Source organism: Cyprinodon tularosa, unplaced genomic scaffold (assembly GCF_016077235.1).
Source record: "Cyprinodon tularosa strain WSP-4 unplaced genomic scaffold, ASM1607723v1 ctg309, whole genome shotgun sequence".
Classification (NCBI taxonomy): domain Eukaryota; kingdom Metazoa; phylum Chordata; class Actinopteri; order Cyprinodontiformes; family Cyprinodontidae; genus Cyprinodon; species Cyprinodon tularosa.
In genome coordinates, this window is record NW_024039018.1 from 193,634 (window position 1) to 216,270 (window position 22,637).

A 22,637-nucleotide genomic window follows, 5' to 3' on the forward strand; every position below is an offset into this window, starting at 1 on the left:
AGGTCCATAAAGACATGGATGACAGAGTCTGGTGTGGATGAACTTGACTGGCCTGCACAGAGTCCTGACCTCAACCCGATAGAACACCTTTGGGATGAATTAGAGCGGAGACTGAGAGCCAGGCCTTCTCGTCCAACATCAGTGTGCGACCTCACAAATGCGCTTCTGGAAGAATGGTCAAAAATTCCCATAAACACACTCCTAAACCTTGTGGACAGCCTTCCCAGAAGAGTTGAAGCTGTTCTAGCTGCAAAGGGTGGACCGACGTCATATTGAACCCTATGGATTAGGAACGGGATGTCACTTAAGCTCATATGTGAGTCAAGGCAGGTGAGCAAATACTTTTGGCAATATAGTGTATATATATATATATATATATATATATATATAGTAAAGAGAATTGGTCATATCACTGATCCCTGTGGTACTCCACAGGTAACCTTTGAGCATGAGGAAGATTAGTCATTAACGTAAACAAACTGAAATCGATCAGATAGATCAGATTTAAACCAGTCTAGTGCTGTTCCTTTAATTCCAACATAATATTCAAGTCTTTCTGAAAGAATATTATGATCAACTGGATCAAATGCAGCACTGAGATCCAACAGGACGAGCACAGATACAAGTCCATTATCTGAGGCCATGAGAATATCATTAGTGACTTTCACCAGAGCTGTTTCAGTGCTATGATGAGCTCTAAAGCCAGACTGAAACTGTTCAAAAAGTTAATTATGGTTTAAGTGATCGCACACTTTTTTGACAACTACTTTCTCAAGAATTTTAGATCAGAAAGGAAGATTGAATATAGGTCTATAATTAACCAAGTCATCTGGGTCAAGAGACAGTTTCTTAAGCAAAGGTTTAATTCCAGCAACCTGGTTTATCTCTTTAGAAACAAGCTGACCAAACAATGAACTTTGGTTTAATCAGAAGGTTTTACAACCAGAAAAATGTGGAGCTGGAAAACTTTCTTAGACAAACTTTCTCCTCTCATCATCTGTGAATCTAATCCATGTTTTTTAAATAAAATGAGTTAATCCTGTGAGTTGAAGATGCTTTTTCTTGCTTTTATTTTTATTTCTATTCTGATATGTGTAATCATTTGGATATTATTATTTATGCTATGATCAGCTGCAGGAGATTATCAGATTGTATTTTGTTTAGATGTTGCCCTCCTCTGCTCCTCCATTCAGGCTGGAAGGCTGCAGTTTGTCTCCCAGCAGCTGTGCTTCTCTGGTCTCCGCTCTCAAGTGTAACCCCTCCCATCTGAAGGAGTTGGACCTCAGAGGAAACAACCTAAAGGATGCAGATGTTCAGCAGCTGCTGGCTTTGCTGCAGAGTCCAGACTCCAACCTGGAGCTCCTGGAGTGAGTAGATGCTGCTGCTTAAGATTAGCTTCACCAAGATGGAGGGTGGTCTTCTTGCCATGTTTTAAACTAAAATTAAACTCCATAGAATAATTTAGATGTAATGTAGCTAGATCAATCAATCTATCTGTGACCCACATCCAAACCAAGCAGAGAACAGTCTGGATGTAGGGAACAGTTTGGATGTGGAGAACAGTCTGGGTATAGAGAACAGACTGGATGCAGAGAACAGACTGGATGTAAAGAACAGTCTGGGTATAGAGAACAGTTTGGATGTAGAGAACAGACTGGATGTAGAGAACAGTTTGGATGCAGAGAACAGACTGGATGTAGAGAACAGTTTGGATGCAGAGAACAGACTGGATGTAGAGAACAGTTTGGATGCAGAGAACAGACTGGATGCAGAGAACAGACTGGATGTAAAGAACAGTCTGGGTATAGAGAACAGTTTGGATGTAGAGAACAGACTGGATGTAGAGAACAGTTTGGATGTAGAGAACAGTTTGGATGCAGAGAACAGACTGGATGTAGAGAACAGTTTGGATGCAGAGAACAGACTGGATGTAGAGAACAGTTTGGATGCAGAGAACAGACTGGATGCAGAGAACAGACTGGATGTAAAGAACAGTCTGGGTATAGAGAACAGTTTGGATGTAGAGAACAGTTTGGATGCAGAGAACAGACTGGATGTAGAGAACAGTTTGGATGCAGAGAACAGACTGGATGTAGAGAACAGACTGGATGTAAAGAACAGTCTGGGTATAGAGAACAGTTTGGATGTAGAGAACAGACTGGATGTAGAGAACAGTTTGGATGCAGAGAACAGACTGGATGTAGAGAACAGTTTGGATGCAGAGAACAGACTGGATGTAGAGAACAGTTTGGATGCAGAGAACAGACTGGATGCAGAGAACAGACTGGATGTAAAGAACAGTCTGGGTATAGAGAACAGTTTGGATGTAGAGAACAGACTGGATGTAGAGAACAGTTTGGATGTAGAGAACAGTTTGGATGCAGAGAACAGACTGGATGTAGAGAACAGTTTGGATGCAGAGAACAGACTGGATGTAGAGAACAGTTTGGATGCAGAGAACAGACTGGATGCAGAGAACAGACTGGATGTAAAGAACAGTCTGGGTATAGAGAACAGTTTGGATGTAGAGAACAGTTTGGATGCAGAGAACAGACTGGATGTAGAGAACAGTTTGGATGCAGAGAACAGACTGGATGTAGAGAACAGTTTGGATGCAGAGAACAGACTGGATGTAGAGAACAGTTTGGATGCAGAGAACAGACTGGATGTAGAGAACAGTTTGGATGTAGAGAACAGACTGGATGTAGAGAACAGTTTGGATGTAGAGAACAGACTGGTTTGTAGCAGTGGTGGGGCTTGGGGGGAGGGTGGGGCGGGGCAGTCAATTGACAGCAGCTCTCACTGCTCGCTGAAGATGTTAAGCTCAGAGTGGTTGGTGCTAAAGGGCCTGAAGCAGTGCAAAGCATTATGGGAGGAAAACTGGCTCTGCTGATCAATAATCAATGATCCCCTACTCTCTGCAGGTGGAAATAATCATGGAAAGAAGAGGTAGAAGAAGAAGAGCTCCATCATAACAATCAGCAGGATGTTAAAGAAGCTCTTTCATTAAACCTATGTCTGTTTCCTGATAAGCTGATTATAAGATGATATTAATCTATTCCATAAATATATAAGATGTTTAATAATAAAATGGATGCAGTACCATATGCGTGGGGGTTAAACCATTTCCTTGAATGACTCTTGTTCTGATATGTACAAGTTTTAATGTGTGTGTAGATGTGTAATGAAATTGTTTATAAATTTACTTAATTCAGTTTCAATTCAGTTTATTTCTATAGCACCAATTCACATCATGTCATCTCAAGGCACTTTCAAGTTCACCAGATCATCCAGTCACATTTATTCCATGTTTTCTATCTAAGGAAAACAAGCTGATTGCATTGACTCCCCAGCAATCCCTCACACTAAGCATGCTTGTAGCGATGGTGTAGAGGAAAAACTCAATTTTAACAGGAAGAAACCTCCAGCAGAATCTGCTGAGACCGACTGGGGTTCAAGGAGACAGAAGCAGACATAGAAAAAGAAGCATAGATACAAAAGGCAACTGTCAACCAGCTCCACAGGCGGCCCCGTCCAGGAAACACACAGCCAGGCAGACGAGCTCCGAGCCAGCTCCCATGTCAGAGGATGAAGAGAGCACATCCAGTTAGTCACAGTCAGAGAAACAGGACTACACTGGAAAACAGACTGATCTCCAACATCTAGAAACAAAGGTGTTGATGGCAGCAGCACAGCTGATATTTCTCTCCAGGATGGAGTCACAGCCAAACAGGAACAGACCAGATGAAGCTACTATGAGAAAAAGCAGAGAGAGCAGAACGTTAGAGATTGAACTAATAGATTCTGCAGAGTGGGAGAATAGATAGAATGAAGCAGAATGATGAAAAAGGGGTCCCTATGTCCTCCAGCAGTCTAAGCCTATAGCAGCATAACTATAGGGATAGCTCAGGATAACCTGAGCCACTCTAACTATAAGCTTTATCAAAAAGGAAAGTTTTAAGCCTAGCCTTAAAAGTAGACAGGGTGTCTGCCTCACGGACTAAAACTGGTAGTTGGTTCCACAGGAGAGGAGCCTGATAACTAAAAGATCTGTCTCCCATTCTACTTTTAGAAATTCTAGGAACCACTAGTAAACCTGCAGATTGAGAGCGAAGTGCTCTGTTAGGAACATAAGGAACAATCAGATCTCTGATATCAGAAGGAGCTTGGCCATTTAAGGCTTTATATGTGAGAAGGAGGATTTTAAATTCTATTCTGGATTTAACAGGAAGCCAATGAAGAGAAGCCAGGATAGGAGAGATATGATCTCTCTTTTTCATTTTCATCAGAACTCTGGCTGCAGCATTTTGGATCAGCTGAAGGCTTTTAACTACAGTTTGTGGACTTCCTGATAGTAAAGAATTACAATAGTCCAGCCTTGAAGTAACAAATGCATGGACTAGTTTCTCAGCATCACCCCTGGACAGGAGATTTCTCATTTTTGCAATGTTCCTCAGATGAAAGAAGGAAATTCTAGAAACCTCTTTGATCTGGGATTTAAATGACAGGTCCTGATCAAAAACAACACCAAGATTTTTTTACTTTATTATCTAAAATCAGTTTAATCCCACCAAAATGAAACGACAGACTAATCAGTTTCTTTTTCAGAGACTCTGGTCCAAAGACTATAACTTCTGTTTTTTCTGCATTCAGAAGGAGAAAGTTAAGAGTCATCCAGGTTTTTATGTCTTCAAGACATGCCTGTAATCTATGTAATGGGTTAGCTTCATCTGGATTATAGACAGATATAGCTGGGTATCATCAGCATAACAGTGGAAATGAATCCCATGCTGTCTAATAATTCTACCAATTGGGAGCATTTATAAAGTAAAGAGAATCGGTCCTAGCACTGATCCCTGTGGTACTCCACAGGTAACCTTTGAGCATTAGGAAGATCTGTCATTAACGTGAACAAACTGAAATCGATCAGATAGATCAGATTTAAACCAGTCTAGTACTGTTCCTTTAATTTCAACAAAATATTTAAGTCTTTCTAAAAGAATATTATGGTCAACTGGAGCAAATGCAGCACTGAGATCCAACAGGACGAGCACAGATACAAGTCCATTATCTGAGGCCATGAGAATATCATTAGTGACTTTCACCAGAGCTGTTTCAGTGCTATAATGAGCTCTAAAGCCAGACTGAAACTCTTCAAAAAGTTTATTATGGTGGAAGTGATCGCACGGAAGATTGGATATTATTAGGAATCTAGTTTGTGTGGGTTGTTTGTGTGTTTCTTCTCCCTCCAGCACCAGGTGGTGCCCTGTCCTGGTTGGGCCTCCCTGCACACCTGCGGCTAGTTGGATCATTACTGGAGGAGGATTTGAGCAGTGGGCTGTCACTACCTCAACGCCAGAGTGCTTGCCAGTTTTGGGTACTCTAGCCAAGCTGAGATTAGCAGAGTCTAACCTAACCTTTGTTTCTCTAAGTGTTATCTAGTTTTTGTCTTTGCACTTCTGTTCTCCAGTGGGAAGCCTTTCTGATCCACTGGATAAGCCTGGACCTTCTACCCCCCCTTCTGGAAGGAATTATTTCAGTCACACTGAGAAAGGGGAAACTTCCACCAGATCCGTTCAAGTCAACTTCAGGAAAACCCGGTGACATTCCGCTCCATTACTCCTCTGGATCCAACGCCAGTCTGCCTGTTCTGCCCTCCAACGAGTTCTTTCATCTCTGGATTAAACCCCACAAACTGGATCCAAGGGATAACCAAGAACCCCCCAAATGTGAGTCCCATTCCCACAAATCTCAAGTCTCAGTCATATTTCTTACAGGCACTGAACTGATCATTGTGGTCTCCCCTTCAGAGTTTCCGGTTCCGGTTCACCAGTCCGCTGAGGTCCAACTGAGTTTTCCCAGCAGTATAATCTCACTCTCTGTTTTTGTAAGCCTTCAAATAAACTAGTTAAGTTTTATCCTTGGTTCTCTGAGTGTTTCTCTGCATTTGGGTTAGATCCTTAAAGCCCATCATGACAATTTATAAAGAATCCCATGAAATCATTACTGCTAAGAGCAGGTGGGATGGATGGTTCAACTGGCTCTGGGTGAGTTTGGTAACTGGATTAAAAAGTAATCTAGGATTATTCTTATTCTCCTCTTTAGACTAGGTAGGATACCTGTATGCCTTATTTTCCTGTTTGTTCTGACTGTTGAGTGAAATAAAGGTGATTTCAAACCTCAACCTCTTTCTTTCCTACTTGTGTGTTGGAGACGGTGAGGCTTAAATGATTTCCCTGTTAATGGGAAGAAAGAGAGGGAGATTTTTTATTTTTTTTTCATAAATCGAGAATTTTTTTTCCTTTAAATATATAAACAGTTAACTATCAATAAAAAGGAAAAAAAAAACAAACAGGTGGTTTATCAACAGTGACTGATTATTATACAAGCTTATTTAATTTTAATTTGTTGTTGGGAGAAGCCTAATAATGATCTCATGATATACTATATATGTCATACACAATAATATTTAATACAATATGGCATATCTTAATCATTAAATATCATTTTAAAGCCAAAGTATCTGCATGTTTTTTTCTCTCTCTTGTTATTCGGTCGTATGGGGCGCTTCTTAAAGCGGGATCACGCATACCAAAGGCTAACTCTGAAGTTATTTTGCTGTGAGCTTTATGTTGGTGGTCTGAATTGATCCCGACATAAAGGGGCTATAGATCACATCCTAATCCTGCTTTAAACCCACTTTAGCCTCATTTTAAAGGGTTAACTCAATAATATTGGTAAACTATTTTATCTGGCCTTTAAGCCCACCGCTGGTATGAAGTAATCTGAGAGGATAATTATAATTAATTTAGTTTATTTCTAAGAAACGTTTTTTTATTTAAATGCTAACAAAAGCATCTAAAAACGATTTATATTGACCGAAATGGTGTGATTATTACATGGTGTTGTCAAGAAACGAGGACAGATGGACCCAGTATTCAGGAGAGACAGTCGGTAAAAAACTTCAAATGTTTATTAAATAAAACAAAAGAAAAAGCGGAGTTGTGGCTCGCGGACACTGCAGGCGGGGGTGGGTGGGTGGGGTGGGGGGGGCACCGCCCAATCTCAGACACTCTATGGAGGAAACACAGGTAAGTGACCACGATAAACTGATATATGATTAGCTGGGTTGGTCACTTACCTGGTTTAACAGTCCAGACCACGAGTGTCCCCAAGTGCTGCAGTCCCAGAGGTCATGCTGGAAGCCGATCCTGGTGAGGGATCCAGAACAGACAGGAACAGAAACAGGTGGCAGGATCCAGACTTCCAGGAGGGTTCAGAGTCTGACTGGGACCAGAAGGATGACCAGGTGGTCACGCACAGGAGCAGACAGGATCAGGTGCAGACAGGCAGGCTCAGTGGAAGAGGGTAGCCGAGACAGGACGTAGGAACCGGAACTTGAAGCAGGACTTTAAACTGGTCTCCTCCCTGGAGCCAGGCTTACTGGATAAAAACTGATCCTCCCCCCATAATGAGCCAAAAACCCAGAGGACTCCGTGGGGGAGGAACAGTGGACGATCAGGAGACGAGAAAAACACTAAAACCCTCTTTCCACTGGCAGCTAGGATCCAGGACACGAACCATAAAATAAAACTGAACAGAAAGACTGACAGAAAGACAAGCAATGATCTGGCCCTGAATGCTCAGGCTGAACTGAATATAAACCAGAGGAAACAGGTGAGGGGAATAAATTATAATTGAGGGAGGGAAGGAAGAGGGCAGGTGAGAGGAATTACTAATTAAGGGAGAGCAAACAGGCCAGATCATGACAGGTGTCCCATAAGATGCACCATCTTACTGATTTCCCAGATGAACCGGGTTCCTGCAGGTTAAATGTGATCATGGTCCTACCCACACTAACCATACCATAACATGTCAGAGATCACTGCCCTGAATTTCACATTGCTCCTCTTTTTTGGTTTCTATCCAATAAATACAGATTATAGTGCTTTCTTTGTAATGTCAGCACGTTATGAAGATGTGGAGTTGATAGTCGCTACAGCACAGAAAAGCTGAATGGATGATCAAGGCTATCATTGGATGATTGAGGCTATCATTGAACGATTGAGGCTATCATTGGACGATTGAGGCTATCCTTGGACGATTGAGCATATCATTGGACAACTGAGGCTATCATTGGACGATTGAGGCTATCATTGGCAGTGATGGGGAGCTACTTCCATTTATTTGAGTGAAATAAGACAAATGCGACAACCTTTTAGTTATCAGCATGAACTCATGAATAAAAACACAGATAGGTAGAAAGAAAAATCCTAAAATCTTCTCCATCAGTATTTTTCATGAATAAAGAATGGATCATAATTGATTTTCTTTTTTAAATGCAGGCTTTGGTGTTTTAAATTTATACTCTTTCTGTTGAACCTTTGGACACCATATCCTATCATACATAGGAAGAAAAGGAGATTGTTACAAATTTGGTTTCATAACTTGAATTGGAAAAATTGAAAAGTAGAAATCTAAGAGCTGCAGGCAGCAGAACGTGCTGATTGGCTCCTGATGATGTTTTGGCTTCATGGTTTAATTGATGAAAGTCCCATGGAGGATGGCGCTGCGCGGTGAACAGGTGCACCTACAGGTGCTTGTTGGACAGCAGGGCTGTTAGAAACCTGTGAGCTTCATTGTTCTGGAAGCCTAGACTGCTAAATAATCTGGGCCACACAGTCTCCTTCCTGTGGGATTATTGATTTATCCACCTGGAGCTCTTTGATCCGCTGAATAAGAACATTGATGGACTTTTCTTAAAGGACACCGCAGTTCTATTAAACATTTTCATCCCAATCAGCTCTTAAATATATTCATCTTTATGGTAAAACTGATTGAATAGGGAAATATAAAACTGGCATAAAATCAAAGGCCAGAGCAGTTCAATTCTGTTTAATAAAGCAAGGCAGCTGGAACATCCTGCAGGATGAGACGCTTTAAGCGCCCAAACTAAATAAAAATAATGATCAATCTATTCCATTATTATTATTATTATTATATTTAATGTGAGCTGGTAAAGACTGGGCTCAGTTTCTCCTCTATGTAAGGAAGCTCGTTGGGAACAACAGCTGTTTCTTCTATTTTCATCGTTTGGTTTCAGGTTTTAAAACGATTGATTCAAATAATACAGAAAAAATGTATATCGGTCTGTTTGGATGTTGACTTTATAAACCAGAGCTCTTTATAAACCAAAGCCTTTTATAAACCAGAGCCCCTTATAAACCAGAGCTCTTTATAAACCAGAGCCCCTTATAAACCAGAGCTCTTTATAAACCAAAGCCCTTCATAAACCAGAGCTCTTTATAAACCAGCGCTGTTTATAAACCAGGGCCCTTTATAAACCAAAAGCCTTTATAAACCAGAGCCCTTAGTAAACCACAGCCCTTTATAAACCACCGCTCTTTATAAACCAAAGCCCTTTATAAACCAGCGCTCTTTATAAACAAAAGCCCGTTATAACCGTTATAACCCAGAGCTTGTTATATGCCAGATCCCTTTATAAACCAGAAACCTTTATAAACCAGGGCTCGTTATAAACCAGAGCTCGCTATAAACCAGAGCTGTTTATAAACCAGAGCTCGTTATAAAACAGAGCTTATTATAAACCAGAGCCCTTTTTAAAACAGAGCTTGTAATAAACCAGAGCTTGTTATAAACCAGAGCCCTTTGTAAACCAAAGACCTTTATAAACCAAAGCCCTTTATAAACCAGAGCCCTTTATAAACCAGAGCTCTTTATAAACCAAAGCCCTTCATAAACCAGAGCTCATTATAAACCAGAGCCGTTTATAAACCAGAGCCCTTTATAAACCAAAGCCCTTAATAAACCAGAGCCCTTTATAAACCAAAGCCCGTTATAAATCAGAGCCCTTTATAAATCAGAGCCCTGTTTAAACCAGAGCTCGTTATAAACCAGAGCTCGTTATAAAAAAGATTTTTTTTAAAACCAGAGCCCTTTATGAACCACAGCTCGTAATACACCAGAACTCATTATTAACCAGAGCCCTTTATAAACCAGAGTTTGTTATAAACCAGGGGTTGTTATAAACAAGAGCTCTTTATAAACCAGAGCTCTTTATATACCAAAGCCCTTTATAAACCAGAGCAATTCATAAACCAGAGCCCTTCATAAACCAAAGCTCTTTATAAACCAAAGCCCTTTATAAACCAGAGCCCTTTATAAACCAAAGCCCTTTAAAAACCAGAGCCCTTTATAAACAAGAGCCCGTTATAAACAAAAGTCCGTTATAAACCAAAGCCCTTTATAAACCACAGCCTTTTTATAAACCAGAGCTTATTATAAACCAAAGCCCTTTATAAACCAGAGCTCTTTATTAACCAGAGCCCTTTATAAACCAGAGCCCTTTATAAACCAGAGCTCGTTATTAACCAGCGCCCTTTATAAACCAGAGCTCTATATAAACCAAAGCCCTTTATAAACCAGAGCCCTTTATAAACCAGAGCCCTTTATACATTAGAGCCCTTTAAAAACCAGAGCTCTTTATAAACCAAAACCCTTAATAAACCAGAGCTCTTTATAAACCAGAGCTCGTTATAAACCAGAGCCCTTTATAAACCAGAGCTCGTTATAAACCAGAGCCCTTTATAAACCAGAGCTCATTATAAACCAGAGCTCTTTATAAACCAGAGCTCTTTATATACCAAAGCCCTTTATAAACCAGAGCTCTTTATATACCAAAGCCTTTTATAAAGCAGAGCTCTTTATAAACCAAAAGCCTTTATAAACCAGAGCCCTTTATAAACCAGAGCCCTTTATAAACCAGAGCAATTCATAAATCAGAGCCCTTCATAAACAAAAGCTCTTTATAAACCAAAGCCCTTTATAAACCAGAGCCCTTTATAAACCAAAGCCCTTTAAAAACCAGAGCCCTTTATAAACAAGAGCCCGTTATAAACAAAAGTCCGTTATAAACCAAAGCCCTTTATAAACCACAGCCTTTTTATAAACCAGAGCTTATTATAAACAAAAGCCCTTTATAAACCAGAGCTCTTTATTAACCAGAGCCCTTTATAAACCAGAGCCCTTTATAAACCAGAGCTCGTTATTAACCAGCGCCCTTTATAAACAAGAGCTCTATATAAACCAAAGCCCTTTATAAACCAGAGCCCTTTATAAACCAGAGCCCTTTATACATCAGAGCCCTTTAAAAACCAGAGCTCTTTATAAACCAAAGCCCTTAATAAACCAGAGCTCTTTATAAACCAGAGCTCATTATAAACCAGAGCCCTTTATAAACCAGAGCTCGTTATAAATCAGAGCTCGTTATAAACCAGAGCCCTTTATAAACCAGAGCTCGTTATAAACCAGAGCCCTTTATAAAGCAAAGCCCTTTATAAAACAGAGCACTTTATAAACCAGAGCCCGTTATAAGCAAAAGCCCGTTATAAACCAAAGCCCTTTATAAAGCAGAGCTCCTTTTAAACCAAAGCCCTTTATAAACCAGAGCCCTTTATAAACCAGAGCCCTTTATAAAGCAGAGCTCTTTATAAACCAAAGCTTGTTATAAACCAGAGCCCTTTATAAACCAGAGCTCTTTATAAACCAAAGCCCTTTATAAACCAGAGCTCGTGATAAACCAGAGCCCTTTATAAACCAGAGCAGTTATAAACCAGAGCCCTTTATATACCAGAGCCTTTTATATACAAGAGCCCTTTATAAACCAAAGCTCTTTATAAACCAGAGCTTCTGAGGATGTGAAAATTTAAATAGCTTGAAGGAGTTGCCTCATTTATGCTCAGATAATCCTCTGCTGCAGCCAGGTGTCTGTAAGGTAATTTAATTCAATGTAATTATCACAAATCAAGTCATTAGCTAGCAGACAGGATTATGTGAGCATAAATGAGGCAACTCCTTCAAGCTATTTAAATTTTCACATCCCCAGAAGTTCTTGGCGAGGAGGAGGAGTAGCAACAATCTTTCAGTCTGAATTACTGATTACTCCTAAGGCAGTTAATACTTAAAACTCTTTTGAACATTTAATCCTTAATATCTCTGATCCAAATTTCAAAGCAAGAAAACTTCTTTTTGTAACTTTGTATCGTCCACCAGGTCCTTACTCTGAATTTTTAGATGAGTTTTCAGAGTTCCTTTCTGATTTGGTATTAAATACTGACAGGGTCGTCATAGTGGGAGATTTTAACAACCATGCTGACACTGAAGGCGATAGCTTAAGAACAGCCTTTAAGGCTATCTTAGACACTATTGGCTTTGTTCAAAATGTGAATAGTCCCACTCATTCTCATCTTCATACATTGGATCTTGTGCTGACATACGGCATAGAATGTGAAGAAATAACAGTATTTTCTCACAACCCTGTCCTCTCTGACCATCCATCCATCCATCCATCCATTTTCTTTACACGCCTCTCCCAAGTGGGGTCGCGAGGGGTGCTGGTGCCTATCTCCAGCAGTCAATGGGCGAGAGGCGGGGTACACCCTGGACAGGTCGCCAGTCCATCGCAGGTCCTCTCTGACCACTTTCTAATAACCTTCAGGATTACTTTAACAGAGTTCTCCTCCCCCAAAAGGTAAAGTTTTAGTAGATCATTATCAGATTGTGCAGTTATAAATTGTAAAGAATCTGCTTCACTTTCTCTCTCCTCTGTGTCGCTGAGCAGTGCTGCAGAGTGCAAAAGCTTAGTTTATTCCCCTTCACAGGTTGATGATTTTGTTGATGGGGTTGCTAGTTCTCTGCGTACTGCCTTAGACAACGCAGCTCCTTTGAAAATGAAAACTGTTAAAAATAGAAAGCTTGCTCCTTGGTTTAATGCAGAGCTGCGCACTTTGAAGCAAAATGCTAGAAAACTGGAGAGAAAATATCGCTCCACAGGCCTGCGGGAGTCCTTCCTAGTCTGGAAAAATAGTTTACTGCTGTATAAGAGGACCCTTTGTAAAGCAAGAGCAGCATATTTCTCCTTATTAATACAGGAAAATAAGAATAATCCTAGATTTCTTTTTAATACAGTTGCCAAACTCACCCAGAGCCATAGCTTAGTTGAACCTTCCATTTCACCTGCTGTTAGAAGTAATGATTTTATGGGATTCTTTATAAATAAGATTGATCTTATTAAAAATAAGATAAGCATTCCTCTATGTGCGATTGGTTTGTCTCCGGAGGGTGGGGCAGTATCTGAGGTAGTTGTGGAATCTGAACTCGGTTTAGACTGCTTTGATCCAGTTGAGCTTTCAGAGTTTGCAAAACTATTGTCTTCATCTAAGCCTTCAACTTGGATGTTAGATCCAGTTCCAACCAGGTTATTTAAGGAGGTATTCCCTTTGATCTCCTCCTCCATTTTAGATGTGATTAATCTATTTCTGTTACAGGGATATGTACCTAAAGCTTTTAAGGTTGCTGGAATTAAACCTCTGCTTAAGAAACTGTCTCTTGACCCAGATGACTTGGTCAATTATAGACCTATATCCAATCTTCCTTTCTGATCTAAAATTCTTGAGAAAGTAGTTGCCAAACAAGTGTGTGATCGCTCCCACCATAATAAATTTTTTTTTTAAGAGTTTCAGTCTGGCTTTAGAGCTCATAATAGCACTGAAACAGCTCTGGTGAAAGTCACTAATGATATTCTCATGGCCTCAGATAATGGACTTGTATCTGTGCTCGTCCTGTTGGATCTCAGTGCTGCATTTGATCCAGTTGATCATAATATTCTTTTAGAAAGACTTGAATATTTTGTTGGAATTAAAGGTACAGCAATAGACTGGTTTAAATCATATCTTTCCGATCCATTTTAGTTTGTTCACATTAATGATAAATCTTCCTCATGCTCTAAGGTTACCTGTGGAGTACCACAGGCATCAGTGCTTGGACCAATTATCTGTACTATATACATGCTCCCAATTGGTAGAATTATTAGAGAGCATGGGATTAATTTCCACTGTTATGCTGATGATACCCAGCTATATCTGTCTATAATCCAGATGAAGCTAACCCATTACATAGATTACAGGCATGTCTGAAGACATAAAAACCTGGATGACTCTTAACTTTCTCCTTCTGAATGCAGACAAAACAGAAGTTATAGTCTTTGGACCAGAGTCTCTGAAAAAGAAGCTGATTAGTCAGTCACTTCATTTGGATGGGATTAAACTGATTTCAGATAATAAAGTAAAAAATCTTGGTGTTATTTTTGATCAGGACCTGTCATTTAAATCCCATATCAAAGAGGTTTCTAGAATTTCCTTCTTTCATCTGAGGAACATTGCAAAAATTAGAAATATCCTGTCCAGGGGTGATGCTGAGAAACTAGTCCATGCATTTGTTACTTCAAGGCTGGACTATTGTAATTCTTTACTATCAGGAAGTCCACAAACTGTAGTTAAAAGCCTTCAGCTGATCCAAAATGCTGCAGCCAGAGTTCTGATGAAAATGAAAAAGAGAGATCATATCTCTCCTATCCTGGCTTCTCTTCATTGGCTTCCTGTTAAATCCGGAATAGAATTTAAAATCCTCCTTCTCACATATAAAGCCTTAAATGGCCAAGCTCCATCTGATATCAGAGATCGAAAGTTACTACCGTAACTACGGTTCTATGAATCCCGGATGACCGCCAGAGGCGGTGCTTCAAGCACTGAATGATCATTCTTGCGCATGCGCAGGTCGAGTATTAATGACAACAAAGTCAGCTGTGACCTGCCGGGGACCCACGTGACTCTATATAGTCACGTGGCACCCGGCAATCAATCCCTCAATCTTCTCGCGAAAGCAGAGATTCCGAGGGACCAAGCACTCTGGCGGTCATCCGGGATTCATAGAACCGTAGTTACGGTAGTAACTTTCGTTCTATTTCATCCCTACTGACCGCCAGAGGCGGTGCTTCAAGCACTGGATGACTCATATCAACAAGGTCACGAGGAATCAGCAACATTCAAGGAACAACGACTACACCACCCACTTAATGTGATGTAGAGGCATGCTGCTCGAGGATTCCCTGAAGCGGATGGGGCGCAGCCACATTCACCCTGTAGAACCGAGTAAAGGTACTAGGTGACTTCCAGGAGGCCGCACGACATATAACATCCAATGGCACCCCAGTCATAGCAGCAAACGATGTCGACATGCCCCTTGTAGAGTGGCATTTCACTCCCGCCGGCAGTGGCCGGTCCTGCAAGGCATAAGCCTTGGAGATCAAATCCACAACCCAGTGTGCAAGTCGCTGCTTAGAAAGTGCCTGACCTTTCCGTGAGCCAGCGTAGCAAACAAAAAGGCTATTTGTCTTTCGGAAGGATGCCGTGGCATTGATGTATGTCTCAAGGGCACGGACAGGACACAGTGGTTCAGAGGGACTTCCGGAGTCAAACCGGGCAAGATGGAGAGGCTGGGTGCTGCCTGCTGGCAGTGATACCTTAGGAATAAATGCTACATCAGCCCACAGTGTAACGCCTGAGCCATCAGGATTCCACCGGCAGCAGGGTTCGGCTATCGAGAGAGCCTGTAACTCCCCTACACGTTTTGCGGAAACCATAGCTAAAAGGAACGCAGTCTTCAGTGAGAGCCATTTGAGGTCCGCCGACGCCAGGGGCTCAAATGGGAGGGACCGAAGAGCCTCAAGCACAAGAGAAAGGTCCCACGCCGGTGCCACAGGGCGGTTGGGTGGGTGCAAACGCCGAGCACCTCTTAAAAACAGTACAACATCCTTGTCTCGGCCCACAGAACAACCATTCAGCCCAACATGCCAACAGGAAATGGCAGCCACATACACCTTTAAGGTAGATGGGGACCGTCCTTGATCCAGCAATGCCTGCAGGAAGGTCAGTATGTCAGAAACTGAGCACTGCACCGGGTCCTGCCCTCTATCACGGCACCAGGTCGCAAAGACCGTCCACTTGTTAGCATAGACAGCTCGCGTGGACGGCGCCCATGCATTAGCCATTGTATGCCCTATGGACCCAGTGTATCTTGAGAAGGTGGACCCCGGCCTTGCAGGGGCCAAATCCAGAGCTGGAGCCGGTCCGGTTCGGGGTGCAAGATCTGACCCCCCATCTGGGAAAGAAGGTCTCTCCTGGAGGGGAGACGCATTGGCGAGCCGGAGCTGAGCTCGCACAGTAGAGGAAACCAAGTCCTCGCTGGCCAGTAGGGGGCCACCAGCAGGACCCTGTGCCCCTCCTGACGTACCCTGAGGAGAGTCTGAAAAAGTAGGCTGAATGGCGGAAAGGCATAAAGGAGGGTCCTGGGCCAGTCGTGTGCCAGAGCATCGTGGCCCAGAGGGCTGCTGTTGTCCAACGAGAACCAAAGGGGACAGTGAAATGCGTCCCTTGAGGCAAAGAGGTCCACGTCCGCCCTGCCAAAGACCTTCCAGATGCACTCCACCACCTCTTGGTGAAGCTTCCACTCCCCTGGAAGCGGCTTCTGACGGGATAGAAAATCTGCTGGCACGTTCTCCGGCCCTGGGATGTAGGCTGCTCTGAGGCTGGCTATGCGTGGAGCTGCCCAGGTCAGAAGCCGTTGAGTCAAGCACAACAGTTTCCTTGACCTCGTGCCCCCCTGGTGGTTGATGTGAAAGACCACTGTGGTGTTGTCTGACCTCACCAGCACGTGCTTCCCCCGCAAGCCTGGAAGAAAGCTCTGAAGAGCCAGAAGCACAGCCTGTAACTCCAGGACATTGATGTGTTCCCTGCCCTGCCGCTGGGACCATGTCCCCTGTGCCATTTGACCCCGCCAGGTTGCACCCCAGCCCGTGGAGGATGCATCTGTAAACACAACTTCCCGACGACACGGGAGGGAACCGAGCGGGACCCCTGTGGTCATAAACAACCTCACCCTCCATTGGGACAGAGACTGAAGACACTGAGGCCCCACCCGAAGTCTTCGGAGACGATGAGTGTTCCGTGTGGGATCCAGATTCAAGCTGTTCAACCACATCTGGAGGGGCCGCAATGACAGCAGCCCCAAGGGCACTACGGCGGACGCAGCTGTAAGCATGCCCAAGAGTCGAAGATACCGCACAAGAGGCAGCGCCATGCCGCGCCTGAATTCCGGGAGCACGCTCAATATACTGTCCACCCGCTGGGGTGACGGGCAAGCAGTCATTGAGATGGAATCCATGGCAATGCCCAGGAAGACAGTCTCCTGTGAGGGGGTCAGACTGCTTTTCTCCATGTTCACCTGCAAGCCCAAGCATCCCACATGATGGAGCACTAACCGAGTATCTCGAACCGCCTGGTCCCACGTCGCGGCACAAATGAGCCAGTCGTCCAGATATGGGAGGATCCTCAATCCCTGTGCCTGCAGAGGAGAGAGGGCCGCTGCAACACATCGGGTGAACACCCTGGGGGACAGTGAAAGTCCGAACGGGAGGACCCTGAACTGGAAATGCCTCCCTTGAAAAGCAAAACGAAGAAACCGCCAATGGGGCGGAGCGATCGGAACGTGAAAATAAGCATCCCTGAGATCTATGGAAGTGAACCAATCGCCCGGGGAAATCGCCTGCAACACTTCCTTGGTGGTCAGCATATGAAAGGGCATGGCCTTCAAGTACACATTCAGGCCTCTGAGGTCCAAGACTGGACGCAGGCCCCCGGTCTTCTTCGGAACCAGAAAATACGTGGAATAAAAGCCCCCTGGATCCAGCAGGGGGACCACAGGCACTATAGCACCCTTGGCCACCAAGGTGCAGATTTCTTGGTTCAGTGCCTGTGCCTTCACCGGGTCGTGGATCACAGTCATCCTGACCCGGCCAGGGATAGGTGGCCGGCGGCGGAATTGAAGACGGTACCCCCCGGGACAGGGTGGACAACACCCACAAGTCCGGGGTGTGGGCAGCCCAGAAGCTGAGCTGTCCCGGGGAAAAATAACCGACCGCCGGCCCTAAGGCATCATCTGCGGGTCCCCCGGCCCTTCGAAGGCCCGGGAGGACGCCGGCCAGACTGCGCGGCTCGAAAGGGATGAAAGGACCTCGTCCCAGCCTGGTCTCGAGCTCTGTTCCTCCGATCTAGAGCAGGTCCCCGGACCGATCTCTGACCTGGTAACAGACCCTGGGGCTCAGTGGGAGAAGGAGAAGGCACTAAGGACCTCCGTGAAGGACCCGCAGCTGCCCAGGTGCTTACTGGCTGGCGATCACGTCTGTGAAGCCCTGCCAGCTGTTGCCTCGTTCTAGAGGCCTGAGCCGTACGGTCCAAGGCGTCCAGTGCCGCTGAACCAAAAAGCTCCCCCGGGACCACAGGCAGGGCCCGGAGGGTCCTCCTACAAGGCTCAGTTAGTGGTGACTGCGCCAACCAGACCTGGCGGCGAGCATGAACCAGTGTGGAGAGTGTGCGTCCAAGTTCCCTCGTCATAAGAGCAAAGGCCTGCAGAGATGCATCAACCAGGCCTTGCGTGGCATGATCCAGCGGAACAGATTCCAAGGAGGAAGACAGGGCCAGCATAAGATGGGAGAGAGAGTTCCCAATCCGGCCCATGCGGGCCCCAGAGTCATAGGCCTTACAGAGAAGGTCGTCGGTAATACGGCACTGAGGACGCGGACAACGGGCATTGGGCCGCAAGGCCTCATCAGGCGGGATTATAAGAGAGGCAATGCCCGGTTCCACCGCTGGCATCTGCCCCAAGCCAACCTTGGGTGCCTCCTGCATAGCTGCCAGGACCCTGCCATCCGTCGTCAGACGTGAAAACGCCTTGGTGTCTGACCAGCAAGCATGCAGTTCCCGCACATACTCCGCCGAGGGAGGAACCACAAAGGCAGTCTCTGACCTACTGTGCCTAAAGAAGGCGCTGGAAGCCGCAGGCTGGGCCTGAGGAACACTAATCTGTAAACGGGCAAGAGCCGTTCGAATAGCGGATGTCACAGACTCCCCCGTATCCTCCTGGGAGGCAATGGAGTCCGACCCAGAGGCCCCGGAGCCCAGCTCCGGAAGGTCCTCACAGAAATGGGTGCCAGAGGCCGCCACAGAAACAGCATCGTCGTCATTGACTGACGTTTCATCCTGCTCGGTAGGGAGAGCCGTGCCGCGATCACCAGCAGTCTGAAAGGACTGGAGGAGGGCTTTCATTTGGGCCAGCTCAGTAGTGAGATGATCCACTCTGGTGGACAACCTCCCTGCATCGGTCCGTCTAGCACGCTTCGTCGGTACCGAAGGTGCAGCCACAGTAGATCGTTTGCACACCGCTTTCTCCATCGGCAAACGAGCACGCGGCGAAGCGCTCGCCCAGTCGGTAGGCTGCTCCAGTGCAGCCAACCGATCCAGTCTGACCGACCGGGGCATGACGCGACAGTTGGGGCAAGCGTCATCTGACAGCGCCTCCCGGAGATGTTCCACACCGAGGCAGGAGGGACACAAGTCATGCCCGTCATCCGGCTGAAGTGGAGCCAGACAGGTCGAGCAACATAAATTATCCAGCATCATACTGCTGAAAGGCGTGATCAGCCTGCTACCAAGGACAAGTCAACACGAGCAGGAAACGCTACTGGCGACTCGTTGTAGGAAAACCCCCGCAGAGATTCCAAACTCAGCGTGAGCAGAAACGCCACTAGCAAATCGATTATTAACTAAAGATGAACTCAGCACGAGCAGAGACGCCACTGGTGAGTTTAGGCAAACAAACTATAGAAGAACCCAACGCGAGCAGAAACGCTACTGGTGGGCTTAGGCAAACAAACTGAAAACAACTCAGCGCGAGCAGAAACGCCACTGGTGAGTGTAGATAAACAAACTATAGAAGAACCCAACGCGGGCAGAAACGCTACTGGTGGGCTTAGGCAAACAAACTGAAAACAACTCAGCGCGAGCAGAAACGCCACTGGTGAGTGTAGATAAACAAACTATAGAAGAACCCAACGCGAGCAGAAACGCTACTGGTGGGCTTAGGCAAACAAACTGAAAACAACTCAGCGCGAGCAGAAACGCTACCGTGAGTCAAAAGAGCCACAAAATTAACGTGGCAAATCAAAGCGAACAGTAAACTACTGCTGAGAAAAGAACGAAAACTTACCAGTCACCGCAGATCTGGTAAGGTGAAAGCAGCTTGTGCAGCCCCTGGAGGGCGAGACTTACCCGCAGCTCCGACCAAACCCGGTCACGGGGCTACCAGCAACAAGCAGCCAGGAAACTAGTGGTATACACAGAAGCAACCAGCTTCACACGACCACACTCCGGTACTCAACACAGCTGCGCGCGAGAAGAACAAAAGGGATTGATTGCCGGGTGCCACGTGACTATATAGAGTCACGTGGGTCCCCGGCAGGTCACAGCTGACTTTGTTGTCATTAATACTCGACCTCCGTATGCGCAAGAATGATCATTCAGTGCTTGAAGCACCGCCTCTGGCGGTCAGTAGGGATGAAATAGAACTGATTGTTCCTTATGTTCCTAACAGAGCACTTCGCTCTCAATCTGCAGGTTTACTAGTGGTTCCTAGATTTTCTAAAAGTAGAATGGGAGGCAGATCTTTTAGTTATCAGGCTCCTCTCCTGTGGAACCAGCTACCAGTTTTAGTCTGTGAGGCAGACACCCTGTCTACTTTTAAGGCTAGGCTTAAAACTTTCCTTTTTGATAAAGCTTATAGTTAGAGTGGCTCAGGTTATCCTGAGCTATCTCTATAGTTATGCTGCTATAGGCTTAGACTGCTGGAGGACATAGGGACCCCTATTTCATCCTTCTGCTTCATTCTGTCTTTATTCTCCCACTCTACAGAATCTGTTAGTTCAATCGCTAACGTTCTGCTCTCTCTGCTTTTTCTCATAGTAGTTTCATCTGGTCTGTTCCTGTTTGGCTGTGACTCCATCCTGGAGAGAAATATCAGCTGTGCTGCTGCCATCAACACCTTTGTTTCTAGATGTTGGAGATAGGCCTGTTTTCCAGTGTAGTCCTGTTTCTCTGACCGTGACTGGCTGGATGTGCTCTCTTCATCCTCTGACATGGGAGCTGGCTCGGAGCTCGTCTGCCTGGCTGTGTGTTTCCTGGACGGGGCCGCCTGTGGAGCTGGTTGACAGTTGCCTTTTGTATCTATGCTCCTTTTTCTATGTCTTTTTCTATCTCCTTGAACCCCAGTCGGTCTCAGCAGATGGCCGCTCACACTGAGCCTGGTTCTGCTGGAGGTTTCTTCCTGTTAAAAGGGAGTTTTTCCTCTCCACTGTCGCTACAAGCATGCTTAGTGTGAGGGATTGCTGAAGAGTCAATGAGTCGATGCAATCAACTGGTTTCTCTTAGATAGAAAACTTTAAATCAATTTGACTGTATGATCTGGTTTAACTGTAAAGTGCCTTGAGATGACTTATGCTGTGAATTGGTGCAATAGAAATAAACTGAATTAAATTGAACCAGCGGTTGAATGGCAACATGCGGCTAAACATGTCATCACTGGTCACTTAGTCGATAAAATATATTTAATCAGGAGAAGCAGCAGATTGGTTGATTTTTATTTCATCCTCACTCACTCAGCCCTGCTCTTTCCTCCCTGAGCCCCTCGTCTGAGCGAACTTCATGTCTTTACTTCCTGTTCTTCTCAATCAGCGCTCTGAGCAGAGGTCAGAGCATTCATGAAAAGGTCAACTCCAGTAAAGGTGGCACTACTTCCACGTTTCACAGAAGCATCAGTGAAAAGAAGCCAAAAGAGCTGAATACCTGAACCCTTAATCAGATCGATTGATTCTGACTGATAATATGAATAATGAATAAACCATCATCATAATAATCAAAATATGTATGATGAGATTCTGTGTGTGTTTGGAAGGGATTCTGATTGTTTTATGTCTGTTTAAGATCAGTGTTAGATTGATAGAAGAGGAGAGGAAGAAGGTTAGAAGACTGATAGAAAGCAGATAGAATGAGAGCGGAGGAAAACAGAAACACTGATGGAAAGATCAGTTAAAGAGAAGGAAGAAAAATCTACTTAGAGTAAAACGGAGAGCAGGCAGGAGTCAGCTAGAAAGAAAAGCAGATGGAGGGAAGAAGACAGAATGACCAGATGGCACTAATAAACACCATTGAATGATTCATTTTATTAATCTGAGGAAAAAGGAGAGAAACATTCCTGGATTTAACGCCTGATATTTGTTGTTTATTATTAAATATTTAAAAATAGATGAAAGCATCGCCGTCCCCGTTTCCTATTTTAATTTTGATGAAATTTGTTTACTTTTATTTCTGAGCTGGAAATGTCTCCAGGTTAGAGTTCAGAAATCTGTTCACTTGCTCTTTGTGTTGAGAGTAACCTCTGTGTTCTGACTGCATTAGCTGTAGCCGTTAGCTGCATCAGTAGTGAGGAACCTGCTAATATGTGGGATGAAAAAAGTCTCCAATCAGGAGGAAAACTGTCCGCTGTGCTTTGGAAGGAGTCGCTGCAGAGGAAGACACATCATTTAATAAAAGATAGACTTTATTTTGGTGGAGCAGCAAAGTCGCTGCTTCGGTCATTTCCTTCATAATCACAACATTTTCAATCACAGCTCAAATCGGCGACAGCAGGAAGCATCCAGAGGTTCGAAACAGGAAACTCATCTGATCCCTTTGATCATGAAAGCTGCAGATGATCTGGGACCTGAGGCTGGAAGCTTGTTTGTTTCCAAAGGATCCATTTCTCCACATCATCCACCTGAAGGTCCCAGGGCTCCACAGCAGATCCTGGCTTCCATGCAGGAGAGCCTTCAGCGTGAACAGCAGCTGGACGAA

At 44.5% G+C, this 22,637-nt stretch overlaps 1 protein-coding gene across 3 annotated transcripts in view; it reads left to right on the forward strand.

Moving 5' to 3' along the window:
* Positions 1-3,214, forward strand: part of LOC119788011 (NACHT, LRR and PYD domains-containing protein 12-like) — a 36,338-nt gene extending 33,124 nt beyond the window's left edge. For all 3 annotated transcript variants that reach the window (XM_038292119.1, XM_038292121.1, XM_038292120.1), the window contains exons 8-9: positions 1,194-1,367; positions 2,925-3,214. In XM_038292119.1, coding sequence (XP_038148047.1) covers positions 1,194-1,367; positions 2,925-2,934 — 184 coding nt within the window. In that variant the 3' untranslated portion in view covers positions 2,935-3,214. The remainder of the gene's footprint in view (positions 1-1,193; positions 1,368-2,924) is intronic.
* The last annotated feature ends 19,423 nt before the right edge of the window (positions 3,215-22,637 follow it).